The sequence below is a fragment of the Carcharodon carcharias genome, chromosome 15 (genome assembly GCF_017639515.1).
Source record: "Carcharodon carcharias isolate sCarCar2 chromosome 15, sCarCar2.pri, whole genome shotgun sequence".
In the NCBI taxonomy this organism is placed as follows: Eukaryota; Metazoa; Chordata; class Chondrichthyes; order Lamniformes; family Lamnidae; genus Carcharodon; species Carcharodon carcharias.
This window is the reverse complement of record NC_054481.1, coordinates 41,775,798-41,795,673: the sequence shown is the minus strand read 5'-3', so window position 1 is coordinate 41,795,673 and position 19,876 is coordinate 41,775,798. Positions and strand designations below refer to the sequence as shown.

General features: G+C 45.7%; 1 protein-coding gene across 5 annotated transcripts in view; it reads left to right on the top strand.

Annotated features, from left to right (window-relative positions):
* LOC121288330 (putative sodium-coupled neutral amino acid transporter 10) overlaps positions 1-13,754 on the top strand; it is a 53,959-nt gene extending 40,205 nt beyond the window's left edge. For all 5 annotated transcript variants that reach the window (XM_041206875.1, XM_041206873.1, XM_041206874.1 and 2 more), the window contains 2 exons: positions 977-1,124; positions 12,190-13,754. In XM_041206875.1, coding sequence (XP_041062809.1) covers positions 977-1,124; positions 12,190-12,560 — 519 coding nt within the window. In that variant the 3' untranslated portion in view covers positions 12,561-13,754. The remainder of the gene's footprint in view (positions 1-976; positions 1,125-12,189) is intronic.
* Positions 13,755-19,876: the final 6,122 nt, after the last annotated feature.

Below are 19,876 nucleotides of genomic sequence, written 5' to 3'. Positions count from 1 at the left end.
AACGGAGGCAAAAATGGTGATCCAATCCTGGCGTTAAGTCCGGCGGGACCTTTGGGAAACCAGTTCTTCTGGATTTCTCAAAAAATCAGCCCTCCCTGCATGAGCCCCTCCTTGCTTCTGAAATGAAAAGTTCCCTCCTGGATATTGGGATTTTTCACAAGAATAGCCTTTGTTTGGGTTTTGGAAATGCAAAAAAAAAGCTGTATTTCCAAGCTGCATTCTTACTGGGCAAGCAGCATTACACCTGTGCTGCCTCTTTCTTCATAATAGATGGCATGAAAGTTCATGCTCAATGGCAAGGAAGTCCATACTGAAGAAAGGTTACCCGTGTTTGCACTAGCAAGCACATTTCCAGGTCAGACATGGCATGTGAATAATACAGAAGAAATCATTCTTTGCTCTGCTTTAACCTTGGGGCACCAGGGTAATGATTTCATGATGCAAATCTCTTCAAGGAATAAATTACTCAAAATTTTGAACCTTGAACTCATGCCAGACTTGCTACTACTATTTATATGTTGATAAGGTGAGATGGAATAAAGGTGGGAGAAGGCTTGTGTGTAGCATAAACATTAGTATGGGCCCAATTGGCCATATGGCCAGTTTCTGATAATACGATGCAGTACAATGTTTCCATGACATTAGTCCAAGATGTTCCACAGGACAGGTCAGCACAGAATGGTTTAGTGTTGACTGGTGGGCTGACAATGAAATTATGCCATTAAGACTCATCTCATTTAAAATCCCAATATCCAGCAGGGAATTCTTCATTTGTCTCATCAATTAAATAATTGATTTAACTCACTACATCTTTAAATGCGCGGTGACATTGAGTGAAACTATGTTCGGATATTACAGTATTGAGAAGAATCTCATGCTCGTGTGAAAGCCTAAATTCCAAGCTCCATTTTGAAGCGTGTATGATGGTCATTACCAATGCATTTAGAAGAGTCTCAATTGAAACCTGGCCTTTCAGGTTGTTCTGGGAATGGGAGTGCTCCTCCTCCTTATCCGTGCATCCAGTATCGCCAATTTAAACAGGGAGAATTTCCATTTACAACCAGTCCGGAAATCCATTGTGGTCGATGAATCAGGAACTGCAGAGCTAACATACAGGAACAAAGGTAAGATAGTTGTTCAATTTTTAATGATGGTTCTGTGATGGAGGTGTTTCTGCCAATCAATCATTAAGCAGGAGTTTAAATGGCCAATCGGAATAACTCCAGCAGCCAATAGCCCCAGAGGCAGGACCTGAGGTGACCAGGCAGAAAAATCACCATGGGAGGGCCTTGTGCAGTTTGCTGGCATCTTCCTGCCCCGGGTCATTTTTCAACAGGTCGGATCAGGTGCAAAACAGCTAACTGCCCTCAAACGACAGACGATAAAAGGCAACTATGGGACCTATTGAGGTCCCTATTCCACAATAAGTGGGCCCCCTGTCATGGTCAAATCATGGTCAGTGGAAGGAGATGACCTCCTGGGGGCAGATCAGCAGTCAGCACTCCAGAAATGTTTATTAAAAGCAGTAATTTATGGGTTGTTAATTAGCAGATCTTTTTAAAAAAATGCCATTTCACAGCTAACCATGGTTATGAACTCATATCCCTTAGGTTACTAGTCCACTACTATAGCCACTAGGATACTGTACCCAAGCATTGGTACAGGTCCTGGCCAAGCACAGGAACATCAGGATCCCAGATACAAGCCAGCCCCTCCCAGGGCTGAGTGTTGGCAAAATGGACAATAGACTGAGGCACAGCCAAAGAGTCCCAGTTGGACTGAAAGCTTGGGCCTAGATGCTAGGACAGGCTGTCCAGTAAGAGAGGGGTCAAGGTCAGGCCACCATGCTTTGGAAAACCCTGGGCAACTAAGACACCCAGTGAATAGACAATCCAGTAAATGAGGTGGAAGGCCAGGATTGTTACCTTGTTAACTCCTTTTGGATTGCTCTGATGGGACTCATCCTACTGCAGGAGCAGGCAGAGCTCTGCTCCCCAAAGGAAAAGCCAAGAAGTTTAAGTGACAAAAGGAGACAGAGACCTGCCGGAACGAATCTCTGCCTCTTTCTTTTGAAATGGATATTCCTCATGGACAATGGTCAGGAAATTGTCGCTCTAAACTCTTGTTGCCAACTTAAGTACAGTCTTAACCCCATGTAGTCAATTCAACCTCCCATCATTAGACTTTGGTCTTTTAGCTGATTATTGAATGACATTTGGACTGAATTTCTCAGCGGGCATCGGGAATTGTCAGGACCAGTTCTGTGAGCCAATCCCGTTGTGACACCACCAACCACCCACCCACCCCCCCCGCCCCCCGCCATGTTACGGGAAGTGGCCAATGAAGAGGCCATTTCTGCATTTGCCATCCAATTAAGGATGGCAGGCAGAACAGAGAGGCAATAGGCCCAATTAGAGGGCCTGTACCACGGGACAGCTGGCACCCCCACCAGGAAAATGTGTGTATTGCTGAGGCAGAATGCTGAGTGCAAGGGCATCTCAAATTGGAGCTGCTTTTAGATGCTTGCAGAGGATTTAAAAACCATGAAAGTCCATAGCTGTTGGGGCCATCGCTTTGGAGGCTGATCCTTGCTGCTGGGAGGCTGGTTTCTAGGTAAAGATATCAGAGTATATGGGAGTTGAGGCAGGTTAAAGGAGTTGAGTTACAGAACAGCCATGATCTAACTGAATGATGGAGCAAGCTCGAGGAGCCGAATAGCCTACTCCCCTTCCTATGTACCTATAACGATAGCCTTCCTCAACCTATTAAACAGCTGCAGTTACATTTGCCAAATGTCCATTTAATGTTTCCAAGTGGGACATTTAGCCTTTGTTTAGCAGCTGGGGAAGAGCTTCCAGGCCAGTTAAATGATATATGTTTAGAGATTGCATAGCCCCTGTTTACACACCATCAGTGCAGAGATGCAGGAGGTTTTTCTGGAAAGGGGTACAATGTTATGCCTCAGACATTAGTCCATTAGTACTAATTTTCCAATTGAGATTAATTCTCCAACAGTTTAACATCTTGATTTTACTACATTACACAAACCTTGACAAGCCACTGGGAATAGATTCCTTGGTTGTAACCTGCTCAAGTAATTTGAATCAAGTCATAAACAAGACCAAAGACCAAGTGCGGCATTCTGCCCAATCGGGAGGCAGGTGTTTATCTGAATGGGACAGTTATCAAGAGTTTGCCACATGCTTGAAGGAAAGCCCAAGTCATAGTTACAGATGAGAACGTAAAACTTCCATTATACAACAGCAGACTGAGTGCACTTCTGGTTGTTGAGATACTTAGAAAACTGTGTATCTAACTGTGTACCCTTCCTTCCAAAGCCTTTTTGAAAACACTCAACTTGGTATCACTTAGTCAACAATTCTTCATTTATCCTGTCCTTACTATTCTTTGCGCCTTTGCAGAAGCCTGCTTCTGGCTCTTAGCCCTTTACCTGCAGGTTTCACAAGAATTACCAAAAGGTATAGGAGCCATACACATGACCTGTTATCCGTACATTTATTCAGATTGTGGTAGATTGTTGGTATATGGTAGTGAAGTTGTATTAACCTTCATTTCCTCTTTAAATCTGAAACTGGAAGAGAGGAGGAGGCTTGAGCACAGCATAAAAACCAGTATGGACTGATTGAGCCAGATGGCCTGTTTCTGTTCCACATAGCTTTAATGATTTACATTTACTTAAAGTACAAATACACCAATCATCATAAGTTGCACCATAGGCTAGCAAGGCCATAGAAAAATACTAAGCTCTTGACTTTATTCTTGAAGGGATAGAATTGGGAAGTAGGGAAGTTATGCAAAACCCAAATTGAAACTTGGTTAAACAACACTACTATGTGCAGTCATGGTCTCCATATTATACAAAGGATACAGAGGCACTGGAGAGGGTGCAAAGAAGATTTACAAGGACGATACCCAAAATATGTAGGTATACATATCAGGAAAGGATTGACAGGCTGGGTGTCATGAAGATATTAATGTATATAATGTTATTGGAAATTATTTTAAATTGGATTTTTGTAGGGTCTGTGCCTGTGGGTGTGAGTGTATGTGTATGTGTCTTAACTGGATTAAAGCCAGCTAGTCTGGGTGCTTTGATATATAGTAGTTTTGAGATGTTAAACAGTAAGGTCAAGGGTACATTTGCATTTTGTTGAATAAAACATTCAAAGACTGGGGGTGAAATCCTGCACCTAGCTAGAAGACACCGAGCAACATGTTTATGTTACTAATAAAATTGGTACTATGAAAGGGGTTTTATTGTTAGAAGACGTGGAGTTCAAAGGGCCTGGTGATACAATGAGAATTTACATTTAAAGGGAAGGCTAGGTATAAACAGAAGAGTTTTGGTGTGTGAGTCAGAGGCATGTGAGATCTAAGCTGCCTGTAAGCCTACCACTGTGTCTGCAAAGGAACCAAACTGAAAAGGACCTCATTTTGAACTCGTAAGATAAAATGTGCTTTGCCTGGTGTCTGTTTAAACTCTACGGATTATTGTTGCTTTGGGGAAGATTACCTGGGAGTGACTAATTTGGGGATTTGTTTAATAGTTATGTTAGTAATTTGTAGACATGTGCATGTGTTTAATGCCTTGTTAAATTAATAAATATTTAATTTAATTTATATAAAAACCTCTCAAGGCCTGTTGGTTTTATTCGTGAATTCCGAGCTGCATCTCAAACATACCAATTGAAAGTATAGGTTATGACAATTGTTTAAACTTTACTTCTGGGATTTTAAATAACTCAGCCTTTACCTACTACTGTGTCATAACACTGGGTCTCTTTTCTCTTGATAAAAGAAGCCTGAGGGATAACCTTATCGAGGTCTTCAAAATTCTGAAAGGTATCAACAGAATGAATAGAGAGTGAATGTTTCCTCTTGCGGGGAAGAGCATAACTGGAGGCTATTGATATAAGATAGTCACCAAGAAATCCAATAGGGAATTCAGGAGAAACTTCTTTATCCAGAGAATGGTGAGAATGTGGAACTCACTACTACAGGCCGTGGTTGAATTGAATACCATAGAAGAATTTGAGGGGAAACTAGACAAACATATGAGGGAGAAGGGAATAGAGGGTTAGATCGGTTTAAATGAGGAAGAGTGGGAAACGGCTCAAATGGAGCATAAACACTGGCATGGACTGGTTGGGCCAAATGGCCTGTTTCTATGTTGTATATTCCTATGTAAAATGTCTGATATACTGGCGAGGCACATCTTGTATTTCTAAGTGGAGAGTGTAGGTTGGGTCAAACCTACATGACTTTCAGGAATTATTTTCTTCAATGCGACAACCCCCTGTTTGCTCGTCATTTGGACTGGGGTACAGTTCCACGGTCAGTAAGCACCCTGAGATGCTGATACAATTCCACAGTCAGTCAGCACCCTCAGAGACTGGGGTATAGTTCAAGGTCAATCAGCACCTTCAGGTACTGGGGTACAGTTCCACTGTCTGTCAGCACCCTGAGATACTAGGATACAGTTCCACGGCCAGTCAGCACCCTCAGTGACTGGGGTATAGTTCATGGTCGGTCAGCGCCTTCAGGTACTGGGGTACAGATCGACAGTCAGACAGCACACTCAGGGACTGGGGCACAGTTCTACATATGTCATCACCCTCAGGGACTGGGGTATAGTTCACAGTCAGTCAGCACTCTCAGGGACTGGGGCACAGTTCCACAGTCAGTCAGCACCCTGAGGGACTGGAGCACAGTTTTACAGTCAGTCAGCACCCTGAGGGACTGGGGTATAGTTCACAGTCAGTCAGCACTTTCAGGGACTGGGGCACAGTTCCACAGTCAGTCAGCACCCTGAGATACTGGGATACAGTTCCACAGTTAGTCAGCACCCTCAGATACTATGGGACAGTTCCACAGTCAGTCAGCACCTCAGGGACTGGGGTACAGTTCCACAGTCAGCATCCTCAGGAACTGGGATATAGTTCACAGTCAATCAGCACCCTCAGGTACTGGCATACATTTCCACAGTCAGTCAGCACCCTCAATTACTGCAGGACAGTTCCATAGTCAGTCACCACCCTCAGGGACTGGGGTATAGTTCACAGTCAGTCAGCACTCTCAGGGACTGGGGCACAATTCCACAGTCAGTCAGCACCCTGAGATACTGGGATACAGTTCCACAGTTAGTCAGCACCCTCAGATACTATGGGACAGTTCCAGTCAGTCAGCACCCTCAGGGACTGGGGTACAGTTCCACAATCAGCATCCTCAGATGCTGGGGTATAGTTCACAGTCGGTCAGCACCCACAGGTACTGGCATCCATTTCCACAGTCAGTCAGCACCCTCAATTACTGCGGGACAGCTCCACAGTCAGTCAGCACCCTCAGATACTTGGGTACAGTTCCACAGTCAGTCAGCATCCTCAGGAACTGGGGTACAGTTCCACAGCCAGTCAACACCCTGAGATACTGGGATACAGTTCCACAGTCCGTCTGCACCCTCAGACACTGGGGTACAGTTCCACAGTCAGTCAGCACACGCAGCTGATTTGGGACAGCTCCACAGTCCGTCAACACCCACAGGTACTGGGGTACAGTTCCAACAGTCAGTCAGCATCCTCAGATACTGGGGTACAGTTCCACAGTCAGGCAGCACCCTCAGGTACTGCGGTACAGTTCCACTGTCAATCAGCACCCTCAGATACTGGGGTACAGTTCCACAGTCAGTCAGCACCCTCAGACACTGGGGTGCAGTTGACAGTTAGTCAGCATCGTCAGGTCCTGGGTTCAGTTCCCGGGTCAGTCAGCACCCTCAGATACTTGGGTACAGTTCCACAGTCAGTCAGCATCCTCAGGCACTGAGGTGCAGTTCCACAGTCAGTCAGCATCCTCAGATACTTGGGTACAGTTCCACAGTCAGTCAGCACTCTGAGATACTGGGATACAGTTCCACAGTCAATCAGCACCCTCAGGTACTGGGATACAGTTCCACAGTCAGTCAGCACCCTCAGGTACTGGGATACAGTTCCACAGTCAGAAAGCACCCTCAGTTACTGGGGTACAGTTCCACAGTCCGTCAGCAACCTCAGGTACTATGGGACAGTTCCACAGTCAGTCAGCACCCTGAGATACTGGGGTACAGTTCCATGGTCAGTCAGTGTCCTCAGGGTCTGGGGTATAGTTCATGGTTGGTTAGCACCTTCAGGGGTACAGTTCCACAGTCAGACAGCACTCTCAGGGACTGGGGCACAGTTCTACAGTCAGTCAGCACCCTCAGGGACCAGAGTATAGTTCACAGTCAGTCAGCACTCTCAGGGACTGGGGCACAGTTCCACAGTCAGTCAGCACCCTGAGATACTGGGATACAGTTCCACAGTTAGTCAGCACCCTCAGATACTATGGGACAGTTCCACAGCCAGTCAGCACCCTCAGATACTTGGGTACAGTTCCACAGTCAGTCAGCACCCTCAGGGACTGGGGTACAGTTCCACAGTCAGCCTCCTCAGGAATTGTGGTACAGTTCCACAGCCAGTCAGCACACTCAGCTGATTTGGGACAGCTCCACAGTCAGTCAACACCCTCAGGTACTGGGGTACAGTTCCAACAGTCAGTCAGCATCCTCAGGTACTGGGGTACAGTTCCACAGTCAGTCAGCATCCTCAGGTACTGGGGTACAGTTCCACAGTTAGTCAGCATCCTCAGATACTATGGGACAGCTCCACAGTCAGTCAGCATCCTCAGGAACTGGGGTACAGTTCCACAGCCAGTCAGCACCCTGAGATACTGGGATACAGTTCCACAGTCAGTCAACACTCTCAGGTTCTGGGGTACAGTTCCACAATAAGCATCCTCAGATACTGGGGTATAGTTCACAGTCAGTCAGCACCCACAGGTACGGGCATACATTTCCACAGTCAGTCAGCACGCTCAATTACTGTGGGACAGCTCCACAGTCAGTCAGCATCCTCAGGAACTGGGGTACAGTTCCACAGCCAGTCAGCACCCTGAGATACTGGGATACAGTTCCACACTCAGTCAACACCCTCAGGTACTGGGGTACAGCTCCAACAGTCAGGCAGCACCCTCAGATACTGCGGTACAGTTCCACAGTCAGTCAGCACCCGCGGGTACTGGGGTACAGTTCCACAGTTATTCAGCACACTCAGACACTGGGGTACAGTTGACAGTTAGTCAGCATCCTTAGGTCCTGGGTTCAGTTCCCGGGTTAGTCAGCACCCTCAGATACTTGGGTACAGTTCCACAGTCAATTAGCACCCTCAGATACTATGGGACAGTTCCACAGTCAGTCAGCACCCCCAGGGACTGGGGTACAGTTCCACAGTCAGCCTCCTCAGGAATTGTGGTACAGTTCCACAGCCAGTCAGCACCCTGAGATACTGAGTTACAGTTCCACAATCAGTCAGCACCCTCAGGTATTGGGGTGCAGTTCCACAGTCAGTCAGCACCCTGAGATACTGAGTTACAGTTCCACAATCAGTCAGCACCCTCAGGTATTGGGGTGCAGTTCCACAGCCAGTCAGCACCCAGAGATACTGAGTTACAGTTCCACAATCAGTCAGCAATCTCAGATTCTATGGGGCAGATCCACAGCCAGTCAGCACCCTCAGGTACTGGGATACAGTTCCACAATCAGGCAGCACCCTCAGGTACTGGGGTACAGTTCCACAATCAGGCAGCACCCTCAGGTACTGGGGTACAGTTCCACAATCAGGCAGCACCCTCAGGTACTGGGGTACAGTTCCACAATCAGGCAGCACCCTCAGGTATTGGGGTACAGTTCCACAGTTCGTCAGCAACCTCAGATACTATGGGACATTCCACAGTCAGTCAGCACCCTGAGATACTGGGATACAGCTCCACAGTCAATCAGTGCCCTCGGGCACTGGGGCACAGTTCCACAGTCAGTCTGCTCCCTCAGGCACTGAGGAAATGTTCAACAGTGACCCCCACCCTCAGGTACTGGTGTACTTTTGTTTTATTCTTTCATGGGATGTGGGTGTCACTGTCTAGGCCAGAATTTGTTGTCCATCTCTAATTGCCCCTTGAGAAGTTGGTGGTGAGCCGTCACCTTGAACTGATGCTGTCCATGTGGTGTAGTTACACCAACAGTGCTGTTAAGGAAGGTGTTCCAGGACTTTGGCCCTGCAGCAATTAAAGAATGGCAATACAGTTCCAAGTCATCATAGTGAGTAGCTTGGTAGGGAACTTGCAGATGGTGGTGTTCCCATTAGTCTGCTGCCCTTATCCTTTTAGGTGGTAGAAGTTGCGGGATTAGAATGTGTTGCTGAAGTGTGCTGCAGTGAATCTTGTAGATGGTACATACTACTGCCACTGTGCAGCAGTGGTGGAAGGAGTGAATATTTAGCTTGGTGGGTGGTGGCACCCCAGCACGATCAAGCAGACTGCTTTGTCCTGGAAGTTGCCAAGCTTCTTGAGGGCTGTTGGAGCAAGTGGAGAGTATTCCATCATGTTCCTGACTTGTGTCTTGTGGATGGAGGCCAGGCTTTGTGTAACCAGGGCTTCAGTTACTCGCCACAGAATTCCCAGCCTCCAAACTGCCCTTGTAGCCATAGTATTTATAAGGCTGGTCCAGTTCAGTTTCTGGTCGATGGTAACACCCAGGATGTTGATAGTGGGGGATTCAGTGATGATAATGCCATTGAATGTCAAGGGCAGTTGATTAGGTTCTGTCTTGTTGGGGATTGTCATTACTTGGCACTTGTGTGGCACAAATGAACAGTTCGACCATCACCTTCAACCTCAGGTACTTGGTCAAGTGGGCATTGATCCTGGGTAAAGTGAGATATGTAGACATCAGTGCCAATGCAGGGGCCCCTACCTTCACTTCAGGGGTCACTGGTTAGCAATCAGGATAGGCTGAAGTCCTTTCCCAGGATTGCTGAGATTAGTTGTAACCCTCACTTACTGGCCCTGACAAGACAAGCCAGGATCACAACTTGAACCTTCTGCAGAGTCTGGTTAGCTCAGTGAAGATTGCTCTAACCAACTGAACCATTGGTGAGGTGGTGGTGGTGGTGGTGGTGGTAGAAGAATATGTTGTCTAGATCTTGCCAGACACACAGTAGAATGGATACAGGGACATGCATAAAAATAATGGATGCCACTAAAAGAATTAAGATTTTAGTTGGGAAGGATTGACAGAACCATAACAAAAACAGAATTACCTGGAAAAACTCAGCAGGTCTGGCAGCATCGGTGGAGAAGAAAAGAGTTGACGTTTCGAGTCCTCATGACCCTTCGACAGAACTTGCGTTCGAGTCCAAGAAAGAGTTGAAATATAAGTTGGTTTAAGGTGTGTGTGTGGGGGGCGGAAAGATAGAGAGACAAAGAGGTGGAGGGGGGGGTGTGGTTGTAGGGACAAACAAACAGTGATAGAAGCAGATCATCAAAAGATGTCAACGACAATAGTACAATAGAACACATAGGTGTTAAAATTAAAGTTGGTGATATTATCTAAATGAATGTGCTAATTAAGAATGGATGGTAGGGCACTCAAGGTATAGCTCTAGTGGGGTTTTTTTTTTACATAATGGAAATAGGTGGGAAAAGGAAAATCTTTATAATTTATTGGAAAAAAAAGGGAAGGGGGAAACAGAAAGGGGGTGGGGATGGGGGAGGGAGCTTACGACCTAAAGTTGTTGAATTCAGTATTCAGTCCGGAAGGCTGTAAAGTCCCTAGTCGGAAGATGAGGTGTTGTTCCTCCAGTTTGCGTTGGGCTTCACTGGAACAATGCAGCAAGCCAAGGACAGACATGTGGGCAAGAGAGCAGGGTGGAGTGTTGAAATGGCAAGCGACAGGGAGGTTTGGGTCATTCTTGCGGACAGACCGCAGGTGTTCTGCAAAGCGGTCGCCCAGTTTACGTTTGGTCTCTCCAATGTAGAGGAGACCACATTGGGAGCAACGAATGCAGTAGACTAAGTTGGGGGAAATGCAAGTGAAATGCTGCTTCACTTGAAAGGAGTGTTTGGGTCCTTGGACGGTGAGGAGAGAGGAAGTGAAGGGGCAGGTGTTGCATCTTTTGCGTGGGCATGGGGTGGTGCCATAGGAGGGGGTTGAGGAGTAGGGGGTGATGGAGGAGTGGACCAGGGTGTCCCGGAGGGAGCGATCCCTACGGAATGCCGATAAGGGGGGTGAAGGGAAGATGTGTTTGGTGGTGGCATCATGCTGGAGTTGGCGGAAATGGCGGAGGATGATCCTTTGAATGCGGAGGCTGGTGGGGTGATAAGTGAGGACAAGGGGGATCCTATCATGTTTCTGGGAGGGAGGAGAAGGCGTGAGGGCGGATGCGCGGGAGATGGGCCGGACACGGTTGAGGGCCCTGTCAACGACCGTGGGTGGAAAACCTCGGTTAAGGAAGAAGGAGGACATGTCAGAGGAACTGTTTTTGAATGTAGCATCATCGGAACAGATGCGACGGAGGCGAAGGAACTGAGAGAATGGGATGGAGTCCTTACAGGAAGCGGGGTGTGAGGAGCTGTAGTCGAGATAGCTGTGGGAGTCAGTGGGTTTGTAATGGATATTGGTGGACAGTCTATCACCAGAGATTGAGACAGAGAGGTCAAGGAAGGGAAGGGAAGTGTCAGAGATGGACCACGTGAAAATGATGGAGGGGTGGAGATTGGAAGCAAAATGAATAAGTTTTTCCAAGTCCTGACGAGAGCATGAAGCGGCACCGAAGTAATCATCAATGTACCGGAGAAAGGGTTGTGGAAGGGGGCCGGAGTAGGACTGCAACAATAATTCACTGTGGCTTTAAAACTCGTTCTGTGTAGTCAGACAAAGCAGGCTTAGGAATATGGGGACACAGCAACAAGAGGAGGCCGTCCTGCCTAAAGCCTGTTTCACACCATTCAATTAGATCATGCCTGATATGTGTCTTAACTCCATCTACCTGCTTTGGTTCCCTAACCCTTGTTTAATAAAAGCATACCAATCTCAGCTTTGACATTTTCAGTCAATTGACCTGTAACGTCAATAGTTCTCTGATGGAAAGAGAGTTCCAGATTTCCACTACCCTTTGTGTGAATAAATGCTTTCTGACGTCTCTTCTGATTGATCTAGCTCTAATTTTAAGAGATTTCCTTTTCTTCTGGACTCTCCCACTTCTAGGTTTGGCTCACTGAACAAGATACCTGTGAAAATAAATGAGCATGTATTTATTTCCCCAGATGTCCCAACCCCACCCACAGGACTCGTTTCACCAGAATTGATCAGTAATGCTGGCGATAAACAGTTTAAACAAGAAGGTGGATGGCTCATCTACATGCCAGGAGGAACTGGGGCAAGCACTGTTGTCAGCAAAGAAGCTGCCAGCAGTAAAGAAGTTGTCCAGCTCCGAGAGGCTGGTTCCAGCACAGAGGAAAGATTAAAGGAATGGGAAGAAACGGAAAGGAGAAAAGTAATTACGCCTTTATCAGAAATCCAGCAAAAAGCAAAAACATCAAACCCACCCACCGGCAGGACACACAGACTGAAATGGTCCCCCAATGTGACTGTGTCAACCTACACTTTGAAAAGGAAACGACAGATCAAAACTTAAACGACCACAGTTGCAGCTACTTTTCAATTTAGCAAAAACTGATTTTGGAAAGATTGAAAGTGTTAAGGAACAAAGAACCTCAAAGCCTCCGTTTGTTCTTTGCCCTTCCACACCATCAAGCTACACCGAGTTGATTGAGAGCTGCTAGAAAGTGGACCTTCTTGTGTCAAGAGTTCCTCTATTTTTTTTTCTAATTATCCTTGACTGGAAGTAAAGGCTACACCGTTATCCACGAGTGGAGTAAGGGTCGTCTCTGACAGTGTGCTGGTCTCCAAGAAAATGATTTCCTGTCTCCTATCTTGACTACAATAGCCACCTATATCCTTCCAACTCAGTGTAACGCCTTTTAAGGATGTGTAATTTATCTGAACAAAAACTGTCAGATGACAGTCTGAAACAAATATCATTTTTTACTCAAAGAGATTTGAGATCTGCTTCCTTCTGTGAGCATATTAGCCTGGATTTTCTGATTGCATTTCCCATGGGCATTAACAAAGCACTAATCGGAAAATACAAGCTATAATCATTTAATTCAGCTGCATCCATTTTGCAAGTGCTACCACTAACCACCCCCACCCCAAGGACAACAAGAATGCACACATTTCAGGTCATCCGCCATATTGAGATAGGCACTTGCACTGGCAGCTGGAGGGCACAGTGGCCTCATGTAAAGTGGAAAATAATTTATTTAAATGGCAGTACCCAATTTTCAATCACTCCAACACTTTACTCATGTGAATCCAGGAAGAGCAGATGTGCTGATGTACATTGGCTCCCAGTCCACCAACACTTCAACTTAAAAATTCTCATCCACTTGTTCAGTTCCATCCATGGCCTCACTGCTCCCTATCTCTGTAACCTCCTCCAAAATCTCTTTGTGAGTTTCATCAACTCTGGCCTTTTGTGCATCCCCCACCTCTTTCGCCCCACCATGAAGACTATGCCTTCAGGCACCTAGCCGTAAGCCCTGGCATTCCCTTTCTAAATCTCTCCACCTCTATAACTCTCCCTCTCCTTTTCAGGTGCTTCTTAAATCCTACTCCTTGATCAAACAGGCCATATCCTGATGAATCAAATGGCGATTTTTGTGTAATAATGCTCTGTGATGCATCTTGGGACATTTTGCTATGTTAAAGAACTATGTAACTGTAAGGTGTTGTTTGTAATCATTGTGAAGCTGTTGAAAATAAACTTTGGAGCGATGGCTGGCCAATGTTTTAATTATGGGGCTGGATTTTCGCAGAGTCGGGAACACTCTATGAACTTTAAAAATGGTGGGCAGAACACGTATATGGAAGTCCTGCTCCCATTTCCAAGGTGGTGGGGGGAATGATGCTAGGCATGATGCATGCAGGAGGGAAACAGAAACTCAGCAGGGCCATTTGAATTTAGCACTGAGTTCAAACAGTCCCCATTTTGGCTGTTGCAAGGATTTTAACCCGTAGTTCAGGAGTCACGAATTTATGGCATAGATATAAACTCTCTTGAAGGTCGGATAAGGTCTGTTTAAGCATCATTATCTGAAGTTTTTTAAATCTCCCCATCTTTAAACAGGGTTAAACCGTCATTGAGAGTTTAAAAATGCCATCTGCTGGACTGCCCTGATTGACAGGCCATCTGGTGTAGGTTAGAAAAAGCATTACCATCTTGTCATGTGCTTTCAAAAGAGTTCTTTGCTGACATTTACCAAGGGCTCTTATTATGTTATTATGAATGCTTGGCTGATTTTCAAATGCCACAATTAACACAGCAGGATGCTCTAGTTCATATTTGATTGATAGTTTAAAGATGTTAGTAAAGGATTAGCTGTCTTTGATGTGGGTTCTGAATAGGAGTTTGTTTTTATAAGATATTAATCAGTAGGGGAGATTTAAAATCTTTGAATGTGTTTCTTGGTTTGGAATTTTATGATTATCCAGTACGTATGAATGAGAGGTGTAATAGATTGTTGGGAGTTTTCTTTTCATCTTCACATGGTTCCTGAAGTCTGCTCATGGTGAATACTAAGTGAGTGGCTATGAAGGTAACATGGGGGCCTGAGGGTAATGGGGGGATGGGTGGGAAGCATGAATTTGTATGGAGGTCGCAAGAGGGTATGAGAGGAGATGAAGTTGGGTGGGGGGAATGAATTGGCATGGGGATATGAGGGGTCATGAAAGGTGATTGGTAGAATGAGGACACTTGAGAGATAAAGGCTAGAGGGCATAAAGGTGTCTAAAACAACGGGGGCAAAATCCCAGAGAGCTGAGGCTAGTCTTCACACTGGCTTGCCTCAGCACTTACCCACCCCTGTGGCTGCCTAGGATCTGTTTCCAGGGTCAGTGGACCTGCCTCAATCCTGTCCTTTCCTTTTGGAGCAAACATTGGGTCAACAGGGCCTGACAGGAAGAGTGAGAGGGGGATTTTGTGCATGCATGGGGGTGCATGCTGGAAAAGCTCCCGGAGGCACAGGGGGGCTGAAGAGTTCTGGAAAAACAAAAATAAAGAATTTTTAAATGTTAAAAAACATGTCCCCTCATGTGACTCGTGACTCTGTCACATGAGCAAGGACATGTTATGAATGAGATGCAAGATATTTTATTTGATTTTTATTCGCTGTTGGAAACCTCATCCCGCCCGTGAATGAGGTTTCCTAAAATGTGCAAAGGCTGCTTGGCCTATTCGACTGCCCACCAACCGTAAGGTTGGATGGGAAGTGAAAAATTTAAGTTAATTAATACCTTAATGGCCTTAATGGGCCTTCTAATTGTCATTAGGCGCGCTACCAATTCCCACGTGCGCCCAACGACTGCAGTGTCGCGCGACTGCGCATTGACGTCGGGACGCTCGCCTGATGTCATCACGCATCATTTCACACTCGAGCGGGTCAGGCGTGTGCCCACCCACCAATGTACAAATTGTATCCACGACCTCTCCCCCTCGACCTGCCCTGTCCCCACACTGCCACCATTAGTTGCCCACTCTGGCATAACGCAGCACCTTCTAACTGTAAAGTGAAGAGACAATTTTGGGTTCCGGTGTTAATTGGGAATATTGCTGGAAGCAGAGTGTCCGGAATCATCTGGGCAGACATGGAGTTAGAACTAGCTTCCTGATGCATCATCAATTTCCCTGGTCCGACCCCCAACCTGCTCCCAAGCGCGCACACACTCCACAACTAGAATTTTCCAGTTGTCAGATGCATGCCATCGGCGGGCCCGAGAGTGGCCGGGTAACAGGCCCCTAACTGCAGCTTCATGCCTGCTGGCTGTTAATTGGTCAGCCTGCATGAGACGCACGCTGAAAAGCTTAGAGCTGCAGGGGTGGGGGCGGGAAGAGGGTGGGCGATGATGTCACTGTGGGTGAGCACTGCGAGCGAGGCCCCCTGCTGGCAGGCAGCTGCCTCTGGGAGCTGCAAATAATTAGGTAAAGGTTTAAAAAGCTGCAAAAAAATGTCCATGAATCACAGTCAAACACCTGAAAGGATACTTCATAAAAATGCTGTCCCTATAAATTTATTGTTATTTTATTTCCAAATGGAAATTTCATCCCGCCCATGGATGAGGTTTGATGAAAAATGTAAAGGCCTCCTGGCTGATTCACCCATCCACCTACCATAGGGTTGGACTGGCCATGAAAAAACGCTGCCAATTAGGTGGTTAGTAGGCTTAATTGCCCACATAATTGTTGGCAGGTGCGCTTCCGACTTTTGTGTGCACCCACCGAGCAAAATTTGGTGCGAATGCACAATTGCACAATGATGTCAGGAAGCTCGCCTGAAGCCATCTCGTGTGATTTTACACCGAACCAAATCAGGCACGCACCTGAACTCGTCACCCAAAATTCTGGCCCAGCGCTTCAAAATTCACCTTTGTCGCTCAATTGGATAACTCTTTTAATGACTGCAGTAATTGTAAGTAAAATCTTTCTTATTGTTATGGGGATCATGTGTCTGTACAGATGAATCAGCTCTAAGTGCGGGTAATCTTAAGGGCGGAGTTTTTTCCAGCCTTGGCCTTGGAACAAGCATGTAGCTTCATCAGGAGCTCTGTAAATAAAGTTTACTGTTTCTTACAAGAAACCTGACAATACCCTTTGATTTTTCTCATGGTTGCACACACTGGTGCCCTGGAGATTGATCTCTTACTCCTGGAGCGATGTGTACTGCTGTGTTAGCTCAGATTATTCAGAATGGCAGTAGGAGTGGAATACTTCAGCCACAGTGCATCTGAGTTAAAGCCAGCCAGGTCTCCCACTCATATACCCAGAGAACTGACTCCCACACTATTGACCCACACGTGAGTGCTGGCATGTTACTCAACTGTCACAACTTAAGCCAGATTTTCATCCAAAGTTCACAATAGCACACATTCCATTTAGTCAATGTAGCCTAGAAATACCCTGGCCTTTATTAATAGGGGCATAGAGCAAGGAGGTTATGTTGAACTTGTTTGAGTCACTAGTTTGGCCTCAACTAGGGTATTGCATCCAATTCTGGCCACTGCACTTTAAGAAGAATGTGAAGGTATCAGAGAGGGTGCAGAAAAGATTCACGAGACTGGTTCCAGGGATGAAGAACTTCAGTTACAAAGATAGATTGGAGAGGTTAGGACTGTTTTCCTTAGAGAAAAGAAGGATGACAGGAGATTTGGTAGAGGTATTCAAAATCATTGGGGGTCTGGACAGGGTAGATAGGGAGAAACTGTTCCTAGTCATGAAAGCATCAAGAACAAGAGGGCACAGATTTAAATAATTAGTGAAAAAAGCAGAAGTGAGGAAAAACTTTTTCACAGAGCAAGTGGTTAGGGTTTGGAATGTACTGCCCAAGAATGTGATGGGGGCAGGTTCAATTCAGGCATTCAAAAGGGAATTTGACTGTTACCTGAAAAGGAAGAATGTGCAGGGTTACAGGGGAAAGGCAGGAGAACAGAACTAGGTGAATTACTCATTCAGAGAGCTGATACAGGTATGATGGGCCAAATGGCCTCCGTCTGCAACAATTCTGTAATTCTGTATAATTTTATTGTTACATGGGCAAGAGGCTTTACAAATCCCCACCAATCACCACCTCCAACAAGGTTCTTGGAGGTGGGATGACCCAGACCAGCAGAAGCCCTCAATACCTCTATGGAGTCAAATCAAGCGCTCCTATTTAAGGTTGCCAACTCCAGTCAGTTGTATTCCTGGAGATTTTATCACATGAACTTCTGCCGAACACCACTCCGCCCCTCCACCCCAGCCATTAATCCGTCCTCCAGTCACACCACTTCCCCACAGCCAATTAGAAACAGAGCAGACTCTTTGTTACCAAATTGAATGAATTGTGACAGTTAGCGAAACAGATTTTTTTCCACTATCTCCAATATTATTGCACCTGGTAAATTAAAGGGCTGGAAGAAAATGTAAAGGAGAACAATTGTTTCAATGTGCCTTTGATTTTTCTCCTGGGTTGCTCACAGCACTGGCCAGGGGATTAATCTTCAATTCCTGGAGACTCCAGGATAATCCTGGAGGGTTGGCAACATGGCCCCAACTCCCTCCACTTCCACTGAAGGTGGCCAAAGGTAATGTTTTCGCCCCTGTTTGTTAGCCTGTTTGTCTATAAACAATATATCTCAAAGCCTGATAGACAGCTTTCAACAAAACATGGTACACAGATATGGTATGGCCCAAAGAAGGACTAATTAGTTTATGGTGGAGATCCAAGTCCAGATCTCAGAGTTTTAAAGTCCAAAAGTCCAGATGGAATTGGAGGGTGTATCAGCCAGGATGCAGTTTCCTCTGTTCCTCTCCCCTCACCTTTCTGAACCAAAATGACCAACACTTTATAGTCCCTGCATTTACCATGCTTAACGCTTCTTAAATTTTAAATGCCATAACGCTAAACTCTCATAAAATGGATATGCCTCAGACTGAGAAGTGGAAGAAAGAAAATAAATCAAGTACGTTCCAGGCTTGCTTTTTCCTCCAATTCTATAACAAACGTTAAGAGGTAACTTTTCTTTTCCAAAAATATACTTTATTTATAAAATTTGCAAACGTACATTAGAGTTCAAATTCAACCTCACATAAAGTGCAAAACAGATCAGTTTCTTTCAATACAGTACATGAGGTGCCCTGCTACACTTGCCATTGCAGGTTATATTTACAAAACATTTACATTTCATGTCATTCTCTAGTGCATACAGCTGGAGAGGTTTGACATGGCTTTCCCGTCCCTCAGTGTACTGTGATGGGAGGGCCTTAGACACTGGCACACTGTGCCTTTGCAGCAGCTGCACATGTTTTAGTGTGCCCCTCAGCATATAGTCCTGGATCTTGGAATGTGCCAGTCTGCAACACTGGGTTGTCGTCAGCTCTTTGCACTGGAATTCCAGCAAGTTTCAAACAGACCAAAGAACGTTTCTCACCAAATTAATGGTCCCCCAGCAGCAGCTGGTATGTATCTCAGTGTGCATCCCTGCCCACAGAGGATTGAGTCCTGAGTTATGGAGCTGCTCAGAATGAACCTCAACAAAAACCATTGCATCTATTTTCAGACCTGCTTTGCAAAGGCACATTCTCTTCCCCACAGCAGCTGCCCCGAGCACGTGGATTGGGACAAAGTTTGAGAGCTAACAGCTTAGGCTTAAAGAACAGGTTAAAATTCAGCAATGTCTTTGAGGAGTCAGGTCAGTACAGGAAATACATTGACAAAGTCAAGTTGTCCCAATTAAAAGCACTTTATTTTTGGTACCCTTTAAAATGTCCATACCTGAAATCACCCGTTCTCCTCACAGAAGTTACCTGACCTACTGAGTGTTTTCAGCATTTTCTGTGTTTAGTTCCAATTCAGTTGGGATTGTTGAGAGGGGATTTTTCAGCCTTGTGCGCTACACGCAAGTAGGCCAAGGGCCTTTATCCTCCCCTGCGCAAAGTGCCATATTTTCAATTTCCTAAAAGAAAATTTGGCATTCCGGAGTGAAGTAAAATGACTGAGAATCATTGTCATTAAAGGTCATCAGTAACTGGTAGGCCTGTTGGTCGTGAACTAGTTGTTCTCTCCAGAAGGGTGGGGGTTTTCTCCTGCAGGCTCAAAGCCAAATAAAGATTTGATTTGACTCCTCCGGGAAGTTTTGTATATATCTTGCAAGGTCAACTGATATACTTCTCATGTATCATTTAAAGAAATGTATTTGTTGATTTTGTATTGTACCATTTCAAAGCATTTTCAGCATCAACTTGTGGTTCATTAAATATCCATGAGGGAAAGGGATGGTAATGTACAAAGTTAACATATCACTTCCTATGGATTTGAGTGTGATTATTTAGAATATCATGTCTTGCTATTTCTAAAG